Source organism: Phodopus roborovskii, unplaced genomic scaffold (assembly GCF_943737965.1).
Source record: "Phodopus roborovskii unplaced genomic scaffold, PHOROB, whole genome shotgun sequence".
In the NCBI taxonomy this organism is placed as follows: domain Eukaryota; kingdom Metazoa; phylum Chordata; class Mammalia; order Rodentia; family Cricetidae; genus Phodopus; species Phodopus roborovskii.
The window spans coordinates 899,883-921,188 of record NW_026125665.1 but is presented as its reverse complement, the minus strand read 5'-3'; the positions used below and the strand labels follow the sequence as shown (position 1 = coordinate 921,188).

At 50.2% G+C, this 21,306-nt stretch overlaps 1 protein-coding gene across 2 annotated transcripts in view; it reads right to left on the bottom strand.

Moving 5' to 3' along the window:
* Positions 1-1,283: 1,283 nt before the first annotated feature.
* Ell (elongation factor for RNA polymerase II) overlaps positions 1,284-21,306 on the bottom strand; it is a 45,794-nt gene continuing 25,771 nt past the window's right edge. Inside the window, exons 2-12 of one of the 2 annotated variants that reach the window (XM_051178087.1) lie at positions 17,642-17,689; positions 12,866-12,987; positions 12,567-12,730; positions 9,172-9,437; positions 7,278-7,402; positions 5,755-5,842; positions 4,901-5,399; positions 3,356-3,416; positions 3,084-3,255; positions 2,738-2,782; positions 1,284-2,642 (exon numbers count right to left, since the gene is read on the bottom strand). In XM_051178087.1, coding sequence (XP_051034044.1) covers positions 2,526-2,642; positions 2,738-2,782; positions 3,084-3,255; positions 3,356-3,416; positions 4,901-5,399; positions 5,755-5,842; positions 7,278-7,402; positions 9,172-9,437; positions 12,567-12,730; positions 12,866-12,987; positions 17,642-17,689 — 1,707 coding nt within the window. In that variant the 3' untranslated portion in view covers positions 1,284-2,525. The remainder of the gene's footprint in view (positions 2,643-2,737; positions 2,783-3,083; positions 3,256-3,355; positions 3,417-4,900; positions 5,400-5,754; positions 5,843-7,277; positions 7,403-9,171; positions 9,438-12,566; positions 12,731-12,865; positions 12,988-17,641; positions 17,690-21,306) is intronic. The other variant, XM_051178088.1, reaches the window with a different exon arrangement.

Genomic DNA, 21,306 nt, shown 5'->3' with positions numbered 1-21,306 from the left:
ATCTGAGATAAGAAACGTGGGAACCCGGCAGGCAGGCGGGGGAGGCACCCCCAGAACTTTCCAAAACAAGCGGCCTCCTCTTAGCGGAAACTTTCCATTGCTGGAGCTGGGCCAAAAAGGTAGATGGTCTCCAATGTGTGTACGAGAGGGAGGACTATACTTTGTAGGCATCAGGATTTTTTGTTTCAGATAAGCTGTATCAGTGCCACTATGAACGAACAGAAAGGGGACTGAGCACATCCCGGTGATTCCCAGAGGGGGCTGTTGGAAAGGGTTTTCATGTATGAAGAGATTGTTGAGGGAGAATTACAGGCAGAAGTCGGTCCACTGTAAACCCTAAAGTTAAATCTACGGAGAGGGACTGGGATGCAAGTGGGGCTGACCTGTGAGCTGAGGATGCAGATTGTGCCAAAAAAGGTCTTTTCCTGTCCTCTTGGGGTGTACTTCAACAGAAATGGCAGATGACTTAATCAGCCTTGTTTAGATAATGATTATGCCTGCAGGCCAACCTGTCATCCAGCATTTGGGAGGTTGAGGCAGGAAGCCTGCTGTTGGGACAGTCAGCTAGGCTGAGGAGGAGAGTCCTTTCTGGCCTGGACATCTTGGGGTGGGCAGCGCTGTGTGGGACAATGGTTGGCTCCGGGTTCCAGGGATGGCGATGGAAGATCATGGCCAGGCTGTTCTCAGGTGGTGGGTACACAGTGGCCCGCAGGGCGCCTGGCTCTCCTTCCACCCCCTCAGCCGCCTCAGAAGTCTAGCCAAGGCCTGGAGGCTGACTGACCCTGGCCCTTCCCTTGTGGGCTGTCTTTAACTTTTTCCTTTGAAAACAAACATGCTCACAGACTCTGCCCTGGCACAAACTCAGCCTCTGCTATCTGCTTGGAGTGGGCGGCTGAAGGTGGTGTGCCCACTGCTCAGCTCCATGGCTTCAAGTTGAGTGAGGGCTGGGTGGCCAGCTTAAGACACACACCACCTCCTGCTGTGATCTGCCTTTTATTTTATTTTTGGGAAAAAACAAAAGAAAAAAAAAAACAAAACAAAACAACAACAACAACAAAAAAAAAACGTTCCATCCTTCAGAGCTGCTAGAGCTATGGTTCCCTCTCCTTGGTGCTGCATGAGAACCCACCTTGTCTGTGCCGGGCATGGAGGTGCCCACTTCTACAGTAGCTCTCCACCACCCCAGCCTGCCTGGCTGGCCTCACAAGGGGCTTGGGCCCTGGACCTCACTTAGGGCCACCCCACACCCTGCAGTGACATACACAAGGCACAGTGGGAGGGAATTTGAGTCCATCAAATTTATTATAGACTTTAAAAGTCGGTGGTTCACCTGCTTAGTGTACAAAAGACAGATTCTGAGAAAAGTCCCGGGGAGGCGAGCCTATCCTGTCAATTGTAACAGTTTGGCAAAAGTGAAGACTGTAAACACCAACTCCATGGCTCAAATTAGACCACCCACTGGTACAGTCCAAAGGCAGAGACCACCAATAAGTTAGACTATCTTTAACCTGCCAGAGCCTTGCAGCCCAAGCCTGGCCCTGCCCTTCCCTTCATAAATCTCAGACAACAAAACAACAGACCAATTCAGCTAACGGTCCCTGGGTGGAGTCCCAGGGCAGGAGAGGGGCACACTGGGTCAAGTCCACGCAGAGCATGCACAGTGCAGAATCTGGCCCAGCCCCATTTAGAGACCAACAGCTATTTAAATACGAAATGTTGGTTTCCTCTAGGGTCTGGGGACCCCAAAGGAAAGCTAGGAGCTGAGCGGGGTGGAACTGTAATAGGCAAGGGTCTCCTGGTAGCCAGGCTCTTTGGAAACCATCCAGAGACGCCACCGAGGTTTAAAAAAATAGACATCTGGGTTTGAGTCTCTGCTCTCCCCATTCTGCAGCTATGAGTAGCAGTGACCCTACCGCTTCCCACACATCCCCATCATAGATTCCCTCTCTGTGCACAGCTGAGAACCCACTCACACCAAACACACACATACACACACACACATGCACACACACATTCACACCAATGGCCCCTAGGATTTGGGGTATGAGAAGACGAGGCACAGTAAGAAAGCAGCAATTGGGGGCCACAGGCCTGCGCCCTGAAGAAGGTAATCAAGGCATCACCCTTGGCCCCCTCCCCCACCCCATGGGAACCCAGCAGAGAGTACCCCAGAATTCACAAATGGATGGAGGGATGGAGCAGGGCCAACAGCACAAGACCACATAGCCTCAATGTGACATGAAGGGCAGGTGGGGGAGGGAGCTGCAGAAGACCATATGTTGTGGAGGGCTTTGGGTACAGCCTAGGAGCTGCAGTGACCTAGCCAGTGGGGATCTGAAGGCAGGCAGCAGGACCTGGCACTCTGCTAACTGTCCCTGGAGCCTCTAGCCCTGGAGGTACGGGCCATGGAGGAGGCACGGAGTAGAAAAAGTACAAAAATAGACAGTCTCTGCGGCAGCTAAAGGGCCGAGTTCATAGAAAATTAGAAAAGGCAGGCAGAGCCATCGGGATAGCCCACTGGCATGCTAGGGCCAGGCCTGCAGCTGCCGCTGGTCATACTCTGCGATGAGGCGCTTGATGTGTGCCAGCTTGCGGTGCAGGTACTCGCAGCGTCGCTTCTCTCGGCTGTAGTTGGTGTTGGTCTGTAAGGAAACCCAAGTGGTGGGTGAGACAAATCTTCCCAGCACCCCTGAGCCAGGCAGGCCTCCCTACTCAGCACCCACTTTGGCTCACACACCTTTTTGATTTTCCGGTATTCCTGAAGAATCTGCCCACGGGTTGTCTGGGGGAAAACACCAAGTACTAATTATGTCCCACCTGGGGAAGCTCCAAATTCAAAACCTTCTCTGAAAGAGACCAACTAGATAGATAGAGCATAGCCACAGGAAGTAGGTGACCTTCCTGTGATTCTTCCAAGGGTGCAGAACACATGGCAGGGGAAGACACACGGTAAAGTAGCCACACTAGGGAAAGGGAAGTACATGCCCCAGCCCAGGTCACACACTGTGCTCAGACCCTACTGCAGGGACTCATGGCTAAACCCTGGGCATGGGTCACAGCCAGCTCTGGGTAGCCCGCACTACCTCATACTCCTCGGAGCCTTGGCTCAGCTGCCTGAGCTGTGCATCAAGCTGTGTGAACCTGCGCGTGATCTGCTCGATGCGTGCATGCAGGCTCCGATACTCATTGTATTCAGCGTTGAAGTCATTCTTGTAGCTCTGACGCTGCTCTGGTGACGAGATGGCAGGGTATTTCCTGAGGGACAAAAAGGGCTGCTGGGCTCAAGGGCACAGTGGGTGGCAGCACCTGGCTCAGGCAGGGTCTGGGTGGGGCATAGACTAGGTAAGATACTCACAGCAAATAGTCTGGACTCTCTGAAGCGGATGTGGGGTCACTGACACAGGCTCCATTCAGACCTGCATGAGTAATGTACCCTTAGTCCAAGGGCAGTGTGGGGGATTTAAGTCATGCTTGATGGCCACAAGTCTGGGCAGTAGCAGTGGATCATGTGCCAAGACCAGCTGGCCACAGTGGGGACCCAGTGTCCAGGCTATAGTCACATAGCCCAGACACGCTCCTTTCCAAGTGGCCTCTAGACACGGTGGCTTGAAGTCAAACCCCACAGAACTCATCCAGTGTCTGGCAGCATAGGGCATCTGTACTAGGCTGGAGACATAAACCCTGGCCACAAAGAAAACAGGGCAGAAGTGGTCTCTGGCAGACAGCAACTCCAAACCTTGTTGGCACTGTTCTTTACGGACAGCCCTGGCAGATCCTACTCCTTTGCACAGCGCACACACTCAGGCTGTGCAGCCAGGAGGGGTCCTTATCATGGCACCCCCACCAAACCTTCTACCAGGAGCTAGTGGAATCTAGGAAGGGGCGAGCAAGGCACAGACAGTGCCTGCCAGGCAGAACACCACTTTCCTGCCATTTAACTCATTTATAGGTTCTCATTCTGTAGCTACTTACTTGGGCTAGCAGCTCAAGGTCTCCATACACCATTTCAAACAAATGCTGTTAGCCTAACTCATTGTGACTTCAGGGCCCCTAACCCATGGTGCTGGTCTACAAGCTGCAGGGCTCTCAGTGGCAGGTGGCAACTGTCAAGACACTTGCACTGTGGAGCTGGCCAGGCTGAGAAGGCCCCATAGGTATAGAGATGGTGGGGTGGGGTACTCCTAAGATGTCTGCTGAGGCCCTACTAAACATGGGCCTTGATGGAAGGAGGGAAAAGGAGTGTCCTATGCAGCTACAACATCCTGCCTAACTAAGCACAGGGGGCTAGGTAACCCATCAATTAGTTCTGACTTCTAGAGGCCACATGTGCAGGGCTATCACAGAGAGGCGTGCATTGTCTGGCTTCTGGGTTTGTTTCTGATCAGGATGGGCTGTAGTTTCTTTTAGGGTAGTGTGCCCGACCCTCAAAATGTCCCCAGACAAAGCCAGGGTTGTCTGTGGCTAAGGCCTCTAATAGCACTTGGCAGGTGTGGCAATGGTGGCCCCACAGTGGCCCCAGTAGACATTCAGCCACATGCAGCCTCCTCCCCTAAGCTACCAAAGCACCGAAGCATATAACCAGCACAGGCCCTGTGACATCACATCCATGCTCTCACCACACTGGACACAGAGGTCCAGATGCCTCTATCTCATGTCCTGCGGTGTCTTCCTGTCCCAGCAGCCATTGTTCCCTGGGCTCAGCACACCACACCTGTCTGTACCTCAACCCTCCGTGGATATAGCTGTTCTGTTCACTTTCCCTCTGCCTCTGGCCCAGGGCATCTCAGTGTTCCCAGGAAGCATTGCTTTCCATGGTACCCCTGCCTGGGTGCCCTGACCCCAGTGATGTTTTCACACCCCACATCCCAGCAGCTCCGAGAGACAACCATGTGCTACTGACCTAGGGTGTGTGGGAGCAGAGCAGGGGTAGCAGGATCATTGGACTGTGGGGCTGGGGGTCCCTCTGGAGGCCGCTCCTTGTCTTTGTGCTTCTTGGACTTCTTCCTAGGTCGGCTATGGATGTGCGAGGAGGCAGCAGGTTGCTCAGACTGGGTAAAGTCCGTCAGCAGAGGCAGACCAAGGTGAGGGGCTGGGGATGGGGTGGCCTCCTGGTGCTTGTAGTCCTGGGCACTGTGGCTTAGATCATTGCTGACATCAGCCAGGGGATCATGGGTCCGTGGGGGCTCTAGCCGTGGGGGCAGATGGCTAGAGCTGTGGGTGTCCATGGAGGTAGGCCCTGACGTGGGCAGCAGGGTCTCGTGGCCATTGGGGGCACCCAGCTTGCCATTGAGGGTGGGCTGTGCTCGATGTGTGAAGTGTGAGATCCGGGGCTTCTTGCTGGCCAGGGGGTCAATGAACTCTGTGGGCTGTGGCCGTTTCTGAAAAGTAGGCAGAGAAGCCTGTGGGAACCAGCAGCCACCTTCAGGGCCTGCTGTGGCCACACGGGGGCGCGCACACACAGCGGGCCATACAACAGGGAAAGGCAGAGGGGTAGAAAGAAGGCTCACTAGATGCCTGCCCTAACTGGGCAGTGGCAGGAGGGAAGCAAGGCCACTCACAGGTATTCTGCATATACAGGGCTGTGGGCAATGGAAGGTAAAGGGACACAGCCGCAAGGCACACGGCCCCCAGGCAGACATTCCCCACCCATGAAGAAAGCAATTTCCCCATGCTGGCTCAGGCCATGGACATTGGCCATACAGGGTTGTGGGGCATCAATGAAGACCCCACACTCATCCATCCCCAGGCAGGTACCTGAGAGGGTGAGGCAGAGCGCCCATGCTCCCTGGGTGGGCTGGAGCTGGTGGGGTCTGAGATGGCACTCTGTGGCTGGTACAACTTCCTGCAGAAGAATAGTAGAGGCACTATGGTGGCACTGCCACTGTGCCCTGGGGACTACATCTGCACAAAGAGGGCCAGGTTCCCAGAACCAGAGCTGGGCTGTATTCGGGATAGCTGCCTGGCAGTGCCTATCTGGGTCCTCAGGGAGGACTCCAGACCTGGTGCGCTGAGGTGTGGGCAGTGAGCACCAGAGACCCCACTAGCACAAAAGCCATCCTGCGTGACAGCTGTGACCTTATATGTGGTCCTGCTATGTACAAGGTGTTACCCTTGTTCCCACCCTGGCCTGGTACTGAGCACTCAATGGCTCATCACTCATGACAGAGGAAATGGCATGCTGGCCCTGCCAGATGGAGTACACCTTTGCCTGTGGACCAGTCAGAGGCCCAGGATAGATACCTTTAGCACTTGGGTGCAGGTAACCCCTGACAAGGGGGCACACACTTGTCAGCCCAGTACTAGTGTAGGGTGGAGATAGGAGGGCAGTCAGAAGTTAAGACCTGCATTGTCTCTGTAAGACCCTGGCTCCAAAAAAAAAAAAAAAAAAAAAAAAAAAAAGAAAGAAAGAAGCCCAGCTGTAGTGGTGCACGCCTTTAATTCCAGCACTGCACTTGGGAAGCAGAGGCAGATGAATTGCTAAGTTTGAGGCCAGCCTGGTCTATAGAGGAAGTTCCAGGACAGCCAGAGCTACACAGAGAAACCCTGTCTTGGAAAAAAAGGAAAAGAAAATAAAGGTGGATCTTGCTGGGCATTGGTGGCACACACCTTTAATCCCAGCGCCCTCTAGGCAGAGGCAGATGGATTCTCTGTTGAGTTTAAGGCCAGCCTGGTCTACAGAGTGAGTTCCAGGACAGGCTCCAAAGCTATACAGAGAAACCCTATCTGGATAAACCAAACAAACAAACCAAACCAAACCAAACCAAACAAAACCAAAAAAAAAAAAAAAAACAAAACCAAATAAAACAAAAGCTGTGCCTGCTGCCTAAAAGAATTTGGCAGACATGAAGCCTGGGGCTTCTGTCAAGATATGCCCTCCCAGCCTCTCCAAGCACTTGGAATCCTAAGGTCCAGCCAAGGCACAGGAGACCAGCCCAGAGTGAGCTGCTAACTCTGAACTTGAAGAATCAATAGGAATCTCCAGTGAGAAATCACTCAAGAACCAATTAGCCTCTCCAGTCCCATCACCAGCGCCAGGGGAAGCATTTAATTATTGTGCCACTCTCTTGGAGTCTGCCTCATGCACTCTGTGTGCCCAAGAGGCTCATCAGAAGCCTGGAGGACATGAATGGGACACCCTGGCCTGGAGGAGCCTGCATAGTTGGTTAGGGACAGCTGTGACTGTGAGCTATCTGTCAGGCTGAGGCCTGTCCAAGGCCTCTGAGGCTGGGGCTGGATAGGGTGGGGCTGCTGCCACCCACGTTTACACAGGAGCTTACCGCATGAGCACACGCTTTAGTAGCTGCTGGTCGCCCTCGGAGTAGCCGGGCCAGTCCTTCTGCACATCTTTGTACATGCAGTCCTGCAGTGTGCACGTGCTGTCTTTGGGGTTTACACTGGCCACCTGTGGGATATGAAGTTGTCACTGACCATCACTACATAGAGTCTGGGGTGGTGAGTACTTGGCAAACATAGAACTCTACAGGGACATGGATGGTGATGGCACCTGTGTACCCATGCTATCCCAACTCAACTTCCCTGCACATGAATCACAACAGGTTCAGGGAGGCATGCCATCCATATGGCCACAGCCCCTCATAAGCCCCCATCCCTTTCAGATGGTGACCACCAGCCAGTCCTCTCTTGCTCATCCCAGGCTGTCTGTCAGCTGAGGCTCAGCATTTCATCGGAGGGGCCTGAAGGGGCCAAGGCCACTCAGCTGTATCAAGGCTGCAACCTGTAAGTACTCTGAGTTCTGCTGCCATCTGAGAGGAATGGGTTACATTTTCTGGATTTGGAGTCACAGCCTTGCCTTATATCCCAAATTAGCCTTGAACTTACAATTTCTTGGGATGCTAGGATCACAAGTAAGTATGCCAGTATGGCAAGATGGCAGAGCCTTTCACTGGCTGAATAATTTCCCACTTCATGATAGCACTGAGATTTACATGGTGTACTACCATGCCCTTCACTCACAGCTTCTCTACTGCATGGACATATATCCTCATACACAGGCTCTTCCATGATGGCATATGGACCCACTGACCATCTACTACTACTAGCATCCTGCTCTAGGGCAGACTTCTGACTCTCTTGATCTAGCTATACACCTGAACAGCACTGCCTGTGCTGACAGGCATGAAAGGCTATGGGTCCTACTGCAGGTGCTCAGTGCCTCTGGTGAACTGTGGAGGCTGTAACCCCCAAGACAGGCCTGTACTTAAAACCTGTGGGGGCCTGCTATCCCACAAGATACACCAAACATTCATAGTGCGGTTGGTAGGGCTGGTTATGGTCAGACCCAGCACGGCTGACAAAACAGGCCCTGGGAGCCTCATGCTGTGTGTACTCCATGGCCTGAGGTAGAGGCTGACCATAGTCTCTCCTGATTACAGAGCTGTGAAACTTTTGTTATTATGTTGTCACCTAGAGCACAGGGGCTTGGTCACCCCAATATGGTATTCCCCAAGGCCTGGCTGAAGCTGTCAATTTTTTAAATCTGTTTTACATGTGTGGGTGTTTTGCCTGAATGTGTGTCTCTGCACTATACACATGCCTGGTGCCTATGGGGACCAGAAGAGGGCTTAAGATCTCCTGGAACTAGAGTTACAGATAATTGTGAACCAACACATGGGGTGCTGGGAACAGAACCCAGGTCCTCTGCAAGAGCAGCTGCTGCTCCTAACCACTCAGCTATCTCACCAGACCCTTGATTTGTTTTTCAGTTATTATCAGGGTGGGAAATGCCATGACTGAACTCAGGTCACCAGATTTGCATCATCAGACAGCAACCTTCTTTGCCCATTGAGCACCCTCACCACCGTTGGCTAGTGGCTTGAAGTCAGCACAAGTGATGGCCTTGAAGAGCCCCAGGAAATATCATGGGTGGGGATAGCCGGAAGGCATGGCCCAGGTGTGCCCGACTGTTCCCCTAAACAGTGCATGGCTAACAGCAGTCAAAGACATAGCTCTGAGCAGGTCTCCAGGCAGTGGTTGCCTGCTAAAATCGTGCTCTAACACCATACAGGTCTGAGGACAATGCCTGTCATGGATCCTGCTAGGGAAGCACTGAGGACACGCCCACGGCCCCAGAGACCACTGTAGAGTCAGGAAGCCTGCAGAACTGATTTTACAATGCTCATTGCATGTGTGGTCAGACTGGTCTGTACCCACCTGCTGCAGCAGACTGTCCAGGGTGTCCTTGTCTGACTGTGTCAACCCATCTTTCTGCAGCCGCAGCAGTAGCTCAGCTTTCCTGTAGGGCCTGAGGGCCAGCAGGTGCAGCACCCTGTCTCGGAAGGGCCTCTGCACCACACTGTTGGCCCCACTCCCACTGCTCTTTCTGATGGCACTTGCCAGGTTGATGGGGGTGGCCCGCTTCCGGGAGGGCACTGCATCGGCTGCCCCTGGTGCCGGCTTCCGGAACTGAACCTTTTTGCCTGCAATAAGAGCCTGGGTCTCAGGGTGCAATAGGTGCAAGACTCAGAATAGCATCAGCGCCCACAGCACATAAAGCAGCAGGTAGCAGGAGAGGTAAGGAGAAAATGCACAACTGTGAGTGTGCACTTGGGGCTGACACATGCCAGTCTTTGGAATTAGGAAAGCCAACCACAGGAGGCACAGGTGCCCTGCAGCAGCCCCAAGCCTGACTGTGCTCGCTTCTGCAGTTTTAGAAGCAGATGCAGCAGAGACCCCATGTCTGTGATTGAACTGCAGCCTCATCCAGCACTTTGTGGCAGGTGTAGGCATCAGGAGGAAATTCTGAATAGCCCTTTAGGACACAGCAAACCCAGCACCTGGAGACCTTCAGCCAGAAGGACCCTTCTCTTCACAATCTGGTTCAGTCTAATATGGAGACAGGGTCTCACTATATCTTGACTCTCCATCTTCCTGCCTCATCCTCAGGGGTGCCCACTAGTCTTAGAAGTCACCATGGTACCATAAGAAGGTATGACAAAAATGAGGTTGCTAACTAAATTGTACCCACAGAACCACAGATAAATTTGCATGTGTGCACACACCATCTTGACCTTGAGGAGAGTGCCTCTATCATCAAAGACAGCACAAAGCCCCAATACCACAGGCACATAGGATGAAGTCCAGCCATGCTCACTCTACTGAAGTCCCATCCAAAGCTGTTCCACTACAAACATGTCAGGTAGGGTAGGAGCAATGTGAAATTCCAATTCTTATTTTTTTTGAGATGTACTTATTGTTTTATGTACAAATGTTTTGCCTGTGTGCATGTCTGAGCCCATGTGTGCAAGAGTGGTCAAGGAGGCCAGTAGAGGGGGCTGGATCACCTGGAACTAGAATTATAGCTGTGAGCTTCCACTTGGATGTGGGAACCAAACCTGGGTCCCCCCTTGAGTCATCTCTCCACCCCACCTGCCCATTCCACAAGACAAAGTCTCACATGGACTAGGCTGGCCTCAAACTGACTACATATGCTAAAGTGGACAGGGACAAGGAGGCCCCAGCCCTACAAGAAGCATGAAGGGAAACTAAGGATGGTAAGTTCCTGAGAAATAGTCTTCCCCAGGCTGGCGGGAAACTGCTCGTAACAAAATGGTGCTTACAACGTGGGGCCGGAAAGCTTTCACTTAAAACTTGACAAAAACTTAAAAAGGGGTTTTAGAAACAAAAGAACAAAGACAAGTAAAGCTTCCGGGTTGCAGCATTTTTTCCAGTTGGGCTCTGTTTTGCTAGCAGACAAGCAAAGATTTGCATGGCTCCTTTAAGGGAGGTTTCCTGACTCAGAATAAGCGGCAAACACTGCTAACCACTTAATGGTGTGTACAAGAGCTGGCAGTGACCACATCTTCAAGCCAGCAACATGATACTGGATGGCAGCATAGACCAAGGCAGTGAGCACAGCTCTAGGTGCTGGTGATAAATGTACCCCAGCCATCTTGGATACACTTCAGCCAAAACAGCCGTGGCTTTCATTTTTAGCAATGTTGTTTAGCAGATAAGAGACTGGTGGCCAGAAGGAGATAAAGATGTACAGTAAAGATACACTCAGATTAAGGGAAAACCTCTAAAGGTTTACAGTGAGTTTTAAAATATATGTAGGCTTGGGAGAGAAAAACAAACAGGATAAAGTGGTTAAAAAAAAAAAATAGAAAGAAAGGAAGGGAGGAAGAGAGAGAGGAAGGAAGGAAGGAAGACAGAAAGTAGCTGGGTGTGATGGCACATGCCTTTAATTCGAGCACTCGGGAGACAGAGGGAAGCAGATCTCTATGATTTCAAAGTAAACCTGGTAAAAAGAGGTAATTCCAGGACAGGCAAAAATTACACAGAGAAACTCTGTCTCAATAAATGAAAAAAACAGAAGTAAAAGAAATTGAGTAATAAAAAGCCATGTGAAGATGGAAAGTACACAGAGAGTCTGGATACTACATGCTATTGTGTTGTCTTTGTATTGTTTGACCGCTGAGGAAATAGCAACAACTGTTAAAAGAAATGCTGCTGGATTAATCCAATTTATAATTTAAAAAATGCTTTGACTTCCAAATTTAAGTCTAAGGACAAGTTACTGGGGAAAACAATTTCTATTTTTGTTTCCATAGAAAATGAAATGCTGTGGATTCCTTCCAGACTAACATGGTTTGATCAAGCAAGACCCCCTAAAACAGTGTCCCAGGTGATCCAATATTCAAAACAGGTGGGCCTTGCAGATTTCTGTATCTTCTTAGGATCCCCATGACAGTGCCCCCTACCAGCAGGAAGCAGTTTGGAAAGAATGAAGCCCAAATTCCCAAACATTATCTATAAATTTTTGTTTTCATTTAAATGGGGTTGGTTATAAATGGTTAATGACCACAACCAATCTTTTTAAAGGTAAAAAGGGGATTATGGTATAGATATGATTACTTTGTTTTAGAATGGATTTTCATTTATTGATACAAATTTAAGGTCAATTTTGTGATTCAAGATGTAGAGACTGGAGAGAGGAAGAGGTCCGGACCCTCTCTCTGGTAAGATAAGACCATGTGGAAATACTTAAGTTGATAGAAATGGGTTATTATTTAAGCCAGAGCTAGCCAATAAGAAACACCAGTAACTGGCCAACAGCTTTGTATCTAATACAGTGTCTCTGTGTGTTACTTGGGGCTGATACGGCTGTGGGACCAGGCTGGTGGGAAAACTGCTCGTAACAAGTCTTCTCCAGGGAGGAACATACCAACTGACATACACGTGAGTAACATCACAGGCTGAGTAGGCTGTACTTGTATATTAGGAATACATTCATTACCAGAAAAGTAAAAACAAACAAAACAAACCACCATACAGACAAGACAATGCCTGGTGCTGTTCAACTGCTGGATTTTTTTTTTTTTTTTTTTTTTAATGAGGCCAAGTCCATCCACCTCACCTCCTAGTCTGCAGCTGTGGCCACAGTGACCTTTGGAGGAGTGGCTAGGGACAGCTGGAGAGCTAAGTGGGACCCTTGACCTGTCTATAGCCTGTACATCTTTGATGAAGGTCCCCAATACCACAGACTGGGAGAGGGTCTGACCTTGCCTAGAGCAGAGAGCATGACTAAGTTCCTGCTTGCCACTCACCCATATAGCGGCCTCCAGCCTTAATGACAATGGCACTTCGGCTCCGAGTCTCCTCCTCTGCCTGCGCCATGCTCTGTCGGGCCTTCTGGTAGGAGTCGTCAGTGGCACACACTGTGACCTTATCCTGGATGCTGCCCAGACAGTCCAGGTGTACATCTCCATGGCTACAAAACAAGAGGAAGTGTCAACATTAGGGTGTCACCAGAACCATGCCATGTGAGCCTGGGCACTGCAGAAAGAGGCAGCAGTGTAGTGTGGCAGTTTTGGGGTCCTTAGGGGCCTGAGGGCAGTGGCCTTACCTGGAGACATACTGCTGGATGCAGTCGAAGCTGCCCTGAGGGCTGTCTCGGCCAATATTGGAGAGGTAGAAGGAGAAGGCCCGCAGCTCCTCGGGGCAGTCAGGCTGGGGTATGGAGATGTGCTGTAGGGAAAGCGGGTCTCACTGTGGTTCTTGGCATAGGGAGGCTGCAGCACAACCAAGCACTTATTCCTTATAAACACCATGCATAGATTGCCAATGTGCAACCTGCACAGCAGGCAGGACATGTGGGCACCTATCTCCGTGGCAACTCTTGGCATGAAGGGACAAGACAGTCACTCATTCCCACCCTCTTGCCAGGCTTAGGCAACACAGGGGCTCACTCCAATCACTGAGCTCTGGGGAGGCCATTAGTCTGGGCTCTCATTCAGATTCTCTCCTGGTCAATGGGGTTATTGCCCTGACTTAGGACATCCATGAAGGTAACACACACCCAGCTGCCATAGCAGCCAACAGGAAGCTTGCACCCTCCCTCTGAGCATATGCCTGCAGACAGACTTGTGTATTCCATCCTATGGCCCTGTGTGGCCCAGCAACCAAACCTGAAAAGCCCCATTGCCTGTGTCTGCCTTGATGTAAATGTAGGTTGTTTTGTTTTGTGTGTGGTTTTTTTCGAGACAAGGTTTCTCTGTGTAACAGCTCTGGTTATCCTAGAAGTCACTCTGTAGACCAGGCTGGTCTTGAGCTCATGGATATCCACCTGTCCCTGATCTTCCGAGTACTGAGATTAAAGGCATGTGTCACCACTACTGCCTCACTCAAATGTTGTATTTGGAGACAGGGTCTGTAGCCCAGCCCGATCTGAAATTCACAATGTGGCCTAGGTTGACCTTGAACTCTTCACTGTCCTGCCTTCACCTCCTCAGGGCTGGGATGACAGGTGTGTACCATACCTGGTTTGCTTGGCACTGGGGATGAATTGAGGGCCTCAAGAATGCTGCAGACAAGTAATGTACCCACTGAACCCTAGCTCCAGCCTTGGAATGTTTTTATCAGGTCTAAAGAGAGTCAGTGGCCTGCCTGCACCCAGCGTCTGGCCTGCCTCTCAAAACTCACCCAGGGTGTGAGGTATGCACATTCAACAATCACAAGCACACAGCTTTATACGTGCACACACAGACACACACACAGGCACAGTCTCTCTCTCTTTCTCACTCACTCACTCACTACAGCCTACAAGGAGCTGTGAAGGCAATGATGCCCGGGCACGTCATGTCATCTGCCAAGGTCCCAGTTGTGGCTTTTGCTCTCTACTGAATGGGGACAGAAAGCAGCCACTCAGGGAACTGCAAGGTGCTTCTGAATGTGCCCAGCATATGGAGCTTCCATGCCACCTGTCCTTGACACATATTCCCAGCTTAGGCTGTAGCTGACATTCCCTTGGCACAAGCCCTGAGCCGCATGTGGCTGTTGTCAAAGTCAATGACAGTTGGGCTCCTTGTGCATCCCCTTATACAGGTCTGGCATCCTGAGCTCAGGGTCCTTCAGTACACAGACCATGGATGGGTCCCATGGAGGTCCCATATGCTGCTCAGTGCTGGGGGCTCTGGACTGGGCCTGCAGAGAGACTGCTGACCCAGATCCCTCTGGGTGAGAAAGGGAGCTTTGCACCTCTAGGGACAGGGCATACAGGGGGCTGGATCTGCTGAGGTGAAAGTGTCAGTTGCCCAGAGTGGTGCCTATGTGCAGTGATGATAATCTGATGTGTAGCTCAGAGCCTGCTGATGTCTCAAATGGCAGGCAGTGCAGCTGGCACTTGCCACTTCTAGGTAGGTCTCAGCTGCCAGCCCTAGTAACCAACTTCAGTTTGGCTCTAGGTTGTCCGAGGTGTGAGGGTGGCCTAAGTTCAGCATCTGCAGGCACAGACCCTGGTGAGGTGGGTGAAGCCCATTCTAGAGTACCTGAGGACACAGGCCAGGGGCCATCCTGCTTGCTGGGGCACTGACCTCACTGTAATCCTGGCTCAAGATGATCTGTGTGAGAAGAAAGGGAGTCTTCCATGGGAACTAAGTTGAGTGTCGAGCTAACGGCTGGGAAACATTTTAAGCCATGTTTTCTCAGTTTAAAACAAGATACAGGGAGGCTGGGTAGATGGCTCAGTAGCTCTTAAAGAGGATCCAAGTTCAGTTCCCAGCATCTACATAGTGGCTCACAACTGACTATAACTCCAGCTTCAGGGGATCCCTACACTCTTGTTCTGGCCTCCACTGTCTGTGCACTTGTGCATAGACACTTCTCCCAACACATACAGTCACAATTAAAAATCAAAAGTAAACTCTACCAGTAGTGGTACAAGCCTCTAATCCTAGCACTTGGGAGGCAGAGACAGGCAGGTTTCTGAGTTCAAGGCCAGCCTGGTCTACAGAGGGAGTTCCAGGACTGCCAGGGATACACAGAGAAACCCTGTCTCCAAAAACTAAAAAACAAAGGAACAACAACAATAACAACAAAACCACCCAAAAAAAAAAAAAAAAAAAAAAAAAAACCCCAAAACCAATGTAATGCAAATTTCTAGTCCTTGAAAGTTATTATTATAAACTATTTAACATAATTAAGAAGTTAGTAGTTAGCCAACAATCAAATTTGTGGCCATGTTAGGCATTCTTTCTTTCTTTCTTCCTTTCTTTCGTTCTTTGTTTTATTTTGTTTTAGTTTTTTGAGACACAGTTTCTCTGTGGCTTTGGAACCTGTTCTGGAACAGGTTCTTGTAGACCAGGCTGGTCTCCAACTCACAGAGATCCGCCTGCCTCTGCCTCCCCAGTGTTGGGATTAAAGGTGTGTGCCACCAATGCCTGGCCCATGCTAGGTATGTTTTCAATGTCATACAGATATCTTTAAGATAGACACATTATGGTCTTCAAACACTTCAGAGCCCTATAGATTATAGTATTTAAGATGTTTTAGTAACATAAGGCTTTCCATGCAGTAAGACATGTCTGCTCCTGGCAGCACCAATCTACTTCAAAAAAGGATGATGGGCATCAAAGAATCTCAAATGGAGTTTGCTTTCATTGTGGCAAAGTTAGCCACTGAGCAAGAAACTCCCCTTGCCTCTGTTGCTGACAGAGTGTTGTCCAAATTGAACAATCAGGACACAAAAGGAGACTGTACAACTTTGCTAAGACAGTCCTTCAAAATTCCTTCAGATACTCTAGGCCTGTAGACCAAAGATGGACATGCCAACATGGGGGAGCCTTGGGTGACTGTCCAGGTGTCCAGATGTCTGTCATTTGTTACTTCTGGAAGTTGTTTGCTCTGCACTTCCTGTTTACTCAGGTAATAGTATATCCTTCTCAGGTCTCTTGATGGGGGTGAAGACCAGATAGTTATGGTTACACAGTATTCTTTGTTACCAAATTCAGAAAAGAAACTTACATAAGTTTATAAGGCTGAGAAACAAGAACTTAAGTTGTTTATCTATGAAGGTTTTTTTAAAAGGCTACAAAGATAATGCAGTACTTTATTTGAATTTGCAAATACAAATGGACTGGATATTAAAAATGTAATCCTTACCTGACAAATGTTCTTATTGTATATAGTTTTACTAAGTTAAAGTTACAACATGTCCTTTTTTATTTAGACAAGAAGGGGAAATGTGAGTTATTTGGTCACTGTATGAGGATGTATTTCTGTGATTGGTGTAAGAAAGGGCTCAGTGGCCAATAGCTAGGCAACAGGTACAGACAGGACTTCTGGGCAGGGAGAGGGGAAGTAGGAGAGGAATCTAGACACAAGAGAGACATAGAATGGGACAGAAGTAAAAGTCATGTGGTAGAATGTAGATTAATAAAAATAAGTGTTAAGTAGGGCTTGGAGAGATTGCTCAGAGGTTAAGAGCACTGGCTCTTAACTGAGTTCAATTCCCAGCACCCACATCTGTAATGAGATCTGATGCCCTCTTCTGGCCTACAGGGATACATGCAGGCAAAACATTGTATACATAATAAATAATCTTGAAAAAAAAAATATGGATTAAGTTATAAGAGCTACATAACAACAAGCCTAATCTAAAGGCAACACCTTCATTTAATTAGTAAGTCTCTGTGCCAAATGGGAGCTGGCTGAGGGACAGAAAAAGGCTGTGGTGGCTTGAATGAGAATGGCCCCGCAGGCTCATCTATTTGAATGCTTAGTCACTAGGAGTGGCCTTGTTGGAGGAAGTGTGTCACTGGGGATGAGCTGTGAGGTTTCAAAAGCCCATACCAGGCCCAGAGCCTTTCTCTCTGTACACAGATCAGGAAGTAAAACTCTTGGTCACTTCTCCAGCACGATGTCTGCCTGTGTGCCACCATGCTCTCAACTATGATGATAATTGACTAATTTTCTGAAACTATAAGCAAACCCCCAGTTACATGCATTAGAAGAGCTGCCTCAGTCATGGTATCTCCTCACAGCAATAGGACAGTGACTGAGACAGAAGCCTGAAGATGGAGCTGAGCAGTAAAGCACTTGCCTGGCATGTAGGAAGCCCTCAGCTCCCTCCCCAGAACCACAAGGTGATCAGGGGTGGAAGAATTTGCATGGAGACACTGTTATCTGAAATACTGCACATATGCCCTTCCTGGGGAAGCTGGAATGGCATCCACTCATGAGAGGGCACCCCAAGGATCACTGTGAGATGATCACCCTGCTTTCACACATGGTCTTCACTGGGTGTCTGGCTCTGGTTTGGGGTCACCCATAGGTGGACAGGCAGGAGCCAGCCTGTGCCTGCCCTCTTCCAAAGCCCATGTGTGTCAGGACAGGAAACACTCACTCCTTGACTTCCTTCAAATCGGATGGATGGTCTCAGGGACACAGAATCCTACAAGAAAACAAAAAGGGAAAACTTCAATGGACAGAAAACCCACACCCTTCCAGCCACACAGGGCCAGGGCACAAAACACAATCAGAGATACAAAGGGTTTTGAAGAGCCAGTAGGAATTCCAACTGCCAGAGCCAAAATCACAGAAGCAGAGCCTAGAGCCTCCAGTCTGTTCCTGAGTCCATTGGGTCCAGGCCACCTTCTCTCAGGTATGGAGGCGATGGATGCACAGCTGTAGTGCCAATGCCTCCTAGGGTAGGGTAGGGCAGGGCAGGGCAGGGCAGGGCAGGGCTTGAGGGAAGGTGGGTACTGCACACTGGGACTGAGGCACAATCAGTGCCACCAGCTGACATGGAAGGGTCAGCCAGCCAAGGGGGTGGCACACAGTGAGGCGGCCCCCAAGGTGCAGGCAGTGAGGGTTCCTTTGTCTGTAGAGCTCCTTTCCTTGGACCCTCTTTGCTTTCCAGTGACCCGAAGTCACGCCCACAGGCTCAGCCCCTCACAAAAAGGCCAGCTGCTCAGCCATGTCACAGAACACCCAGCATCCACCTTTCTCCACAAAAGGACCACATACAAGGACCACATACAAAAAGCAGCATATATGAAGGCCACTGTGCTGAGGCCATGGGTGAGGGAGGGGTCATGGCCACAGCACAACCCAATCTCCTACCCTGTGGTGGCATGTCCTCAGGGACAATGACAGGTAGACCTTCTGGAATGCCCTTAAGACAGACACAACAAAATAACAGGTGCTAAGAAGACAAGGCCGTAGTGTGACACCCCACACCCTTGCACAGGGCAGAACCACATATGCACACACTATATAGGGTGGCAGAGTTGTTTGGTCTTGTATGATGCTGGGCACACCAGGTGTATGTATACTTGTCACTGAGCCACCCCCAGCACCATGGCACACTTAAATATGCCACACCAAGAACAATAGGAGAGTTTACAGTTAAAGCACACACACTTTTGGGGTTTCAAAGGCTAGCAACTGGTGGAGCCATCCAGAAGCAGAATGTGACCTAGATGTGACCTCAGGTCCCATGGCTATATGCTGTATGTATGAATCCCAGCTCACAGGAGCATGAACCATAGCCTGGAGCCATCTTTGGCTACATAGAAAGTTTAAGGCCAGCCTGGGCTATGGGAGATCCTGACTACAAAAAAAAAAAAAAAAAAAAAAAAAATCCCTCACCACTCAGATACTTGTATAGGAGCCATTTCTGTGTACTGCCTCCCTCTGTGGAAGTCTCTGTAGATTAGGGGGCCAAAGGGCAAAGGGAAGTCCCACTCATTATCCTTCCACTTTCTTTATTCAGGATTCGTACACATGTTTGGACGGTCATTGAGGCCATTTATCTTACCATAAATGGAAGACAAGTTAAAGGAAGCCTTTGAAAGAGGAAAGCTTCTATAGAGCCACTCAGAGCAAAGGCAACAGACAGGGTAGGTGTCCCTTCTGGCTGAACCATCAGTCACTGGACCTGAGGTGTAGAAGATGCTCAGGAGGAGGAACAGCAAGCAGCCTGGCTCACCATGCCCACACCCCCGGTAAGCTCTGCAGAGGCTAGTACAGAAGCAGAACATGGGGATCTACCATGCCACCAGACTTCTGAAGGCCAGGACAAGGACAAGGCAAGAAAAAACACATCCTCCACAATGTGCATGGGGTTTTGGGGGTGGCAGGCCAAGAGGCCAGTTTTGAGAGTGGCCTTATGGCCACGCTGGCACTCCACTTGTTCCCATAGCTTTCTCGGAGGATGAGAACAGAGATGCCCAGGAGCTCACTCAAGTCTTCCTCAGACCTAGGAAGGCTGACCTTATGTAACCTGGCTGCCATCACAAACTTAGGCTCCCAACCATACAGGATGGGACCTTTCCTCTTATCAATAAGCATTCACTTAAGGACCCCACCCAGCAGCTTACCTAAGTGACCTACTCAGACCCTGGTCATTTGATTACAGTTCCCAAAGGGCCCCAAAAGACAAAGCAAGCTTCCCACAGCAGTGCACCAGCAGTCAGGAGGCTGAAGCAGGAGGATAGTTAAGTCCCAGGTCAGCATGGGCTGCAGGACAAGACCTTGCCTCAAAAGCTAACAGCCTCTGGGCAATGTGCCATGACCCACACCTGTCACAAGGTCACAGTGAACCCACAGGGAGAAAGATTAATAAAGCCAGATCAGGAGGGGCATTGCTCAGTGTTCCACAACAAACCGAGGACCACAGCTGTTCACCACAGCCTTGGCCCATTTGCCTGACAGCTGAAGGCCCACTGGGTAAGTCAATACAGAGGAGAGAGGGGAACAGGGTGTGCACCCTACTAGTTCCTGCCTCTAGCCCAGCAGGTGGTCTTGTGGAGGGACCTAGTAGCCTGGCTGGCTGTGGCTCTCACCCCAGGCTCCTCTGTCCTGGGACAATGCAGCCAGGCCATGTGAAGGATATTAGGTGCCTCACATCCAAGCTCTTCACAGCACAGACTCAAAGACATTGAGAGACCCAAGGAGCTAAGTTTCTTCAAGAAGCTACCTATTCCTACCACACCCACCCTGGCAACCCTCTGATCCTGAGCCTCTGTTGTAATAATGGGTCCAGTACACAAATTTCATTTAATGCAGGCTGCCCAACACACACACAGATCCACCTGGTGGTATATACAAGAACCTTCTGAGATGAAGGCCCACCCTTTCAGCCAGGTCTAGACCCTGCAGAAGCTCTGCAAGAGCCTGTTTCAGTAAGAAAAGACACAGTCCTCTAGGATTCAGGCTGCTGAATGTCTAGGCAGCTCCAACACTAACCCTACACCAATAGGCACTAACTGGTGGCAGGAGAGGTCCAAGCCAGTGAATGGCGGGGTTTGGGGGCTCTGTACTGGAGCGCAATCCTGTAGCTCAGGAAGGCTATGTAGTGGCTATTTCAAGCTTGAGAAAGAAGCAACCTAGAGTCAGGCATGGTGGTACACACCTATAAACCCAGCACTTGAGAGGCAAAGGCAGGAAGTCAGAATTCAAGGTCATTCCCAGCTAGTTTGAGACGAGCCTGGGCTACATGAGACCTTGACTTAAACCAAACCTTAAGAAGTAACACAGTCTTGCCACCCTAAGGCAGGGTGTTGTAGCTGTTAATGCTAGCACCTCCTCTCCACTAATGCATCTCTCAGCACCACTCTAGAAGGGCACAGGACTCCTGGCAAGACGTCTGTCTGCATGCTAGGCTCTGAGGAAAGCCTTTTCAGGTGATCACGGTGATTCCCATGATGGATGTTCCCTCCCCTCTTCTCCATTCACCTCCCAGGTTTGGTGGCACAGTATGTCCTTGCCTCTCTTGTGTGGCCACTCAGTGACCCCATTAGAAGCAGCTCCATTGGCCACACAGAATTATGTCCAGGTCTTCTCAGTGAGATAAGCTAAGAAAAGCCACCACCTATGGACCCATCCCATTCTTTGGATGGGGACCTGGGTGCAGTGTGGGCATCTTCTGAGCATAGCAGAGGCCTGCAAGGGTTCCCCTATCCTAGGCCCTTCTGTCTCAATAGAACTTGTTGGTAACCAGGGCTGGGTGTGCTGTCCTGCTTGCATAATTGCCAGTGGAAGGCATGCTGGGCCCAGACAGGGCTA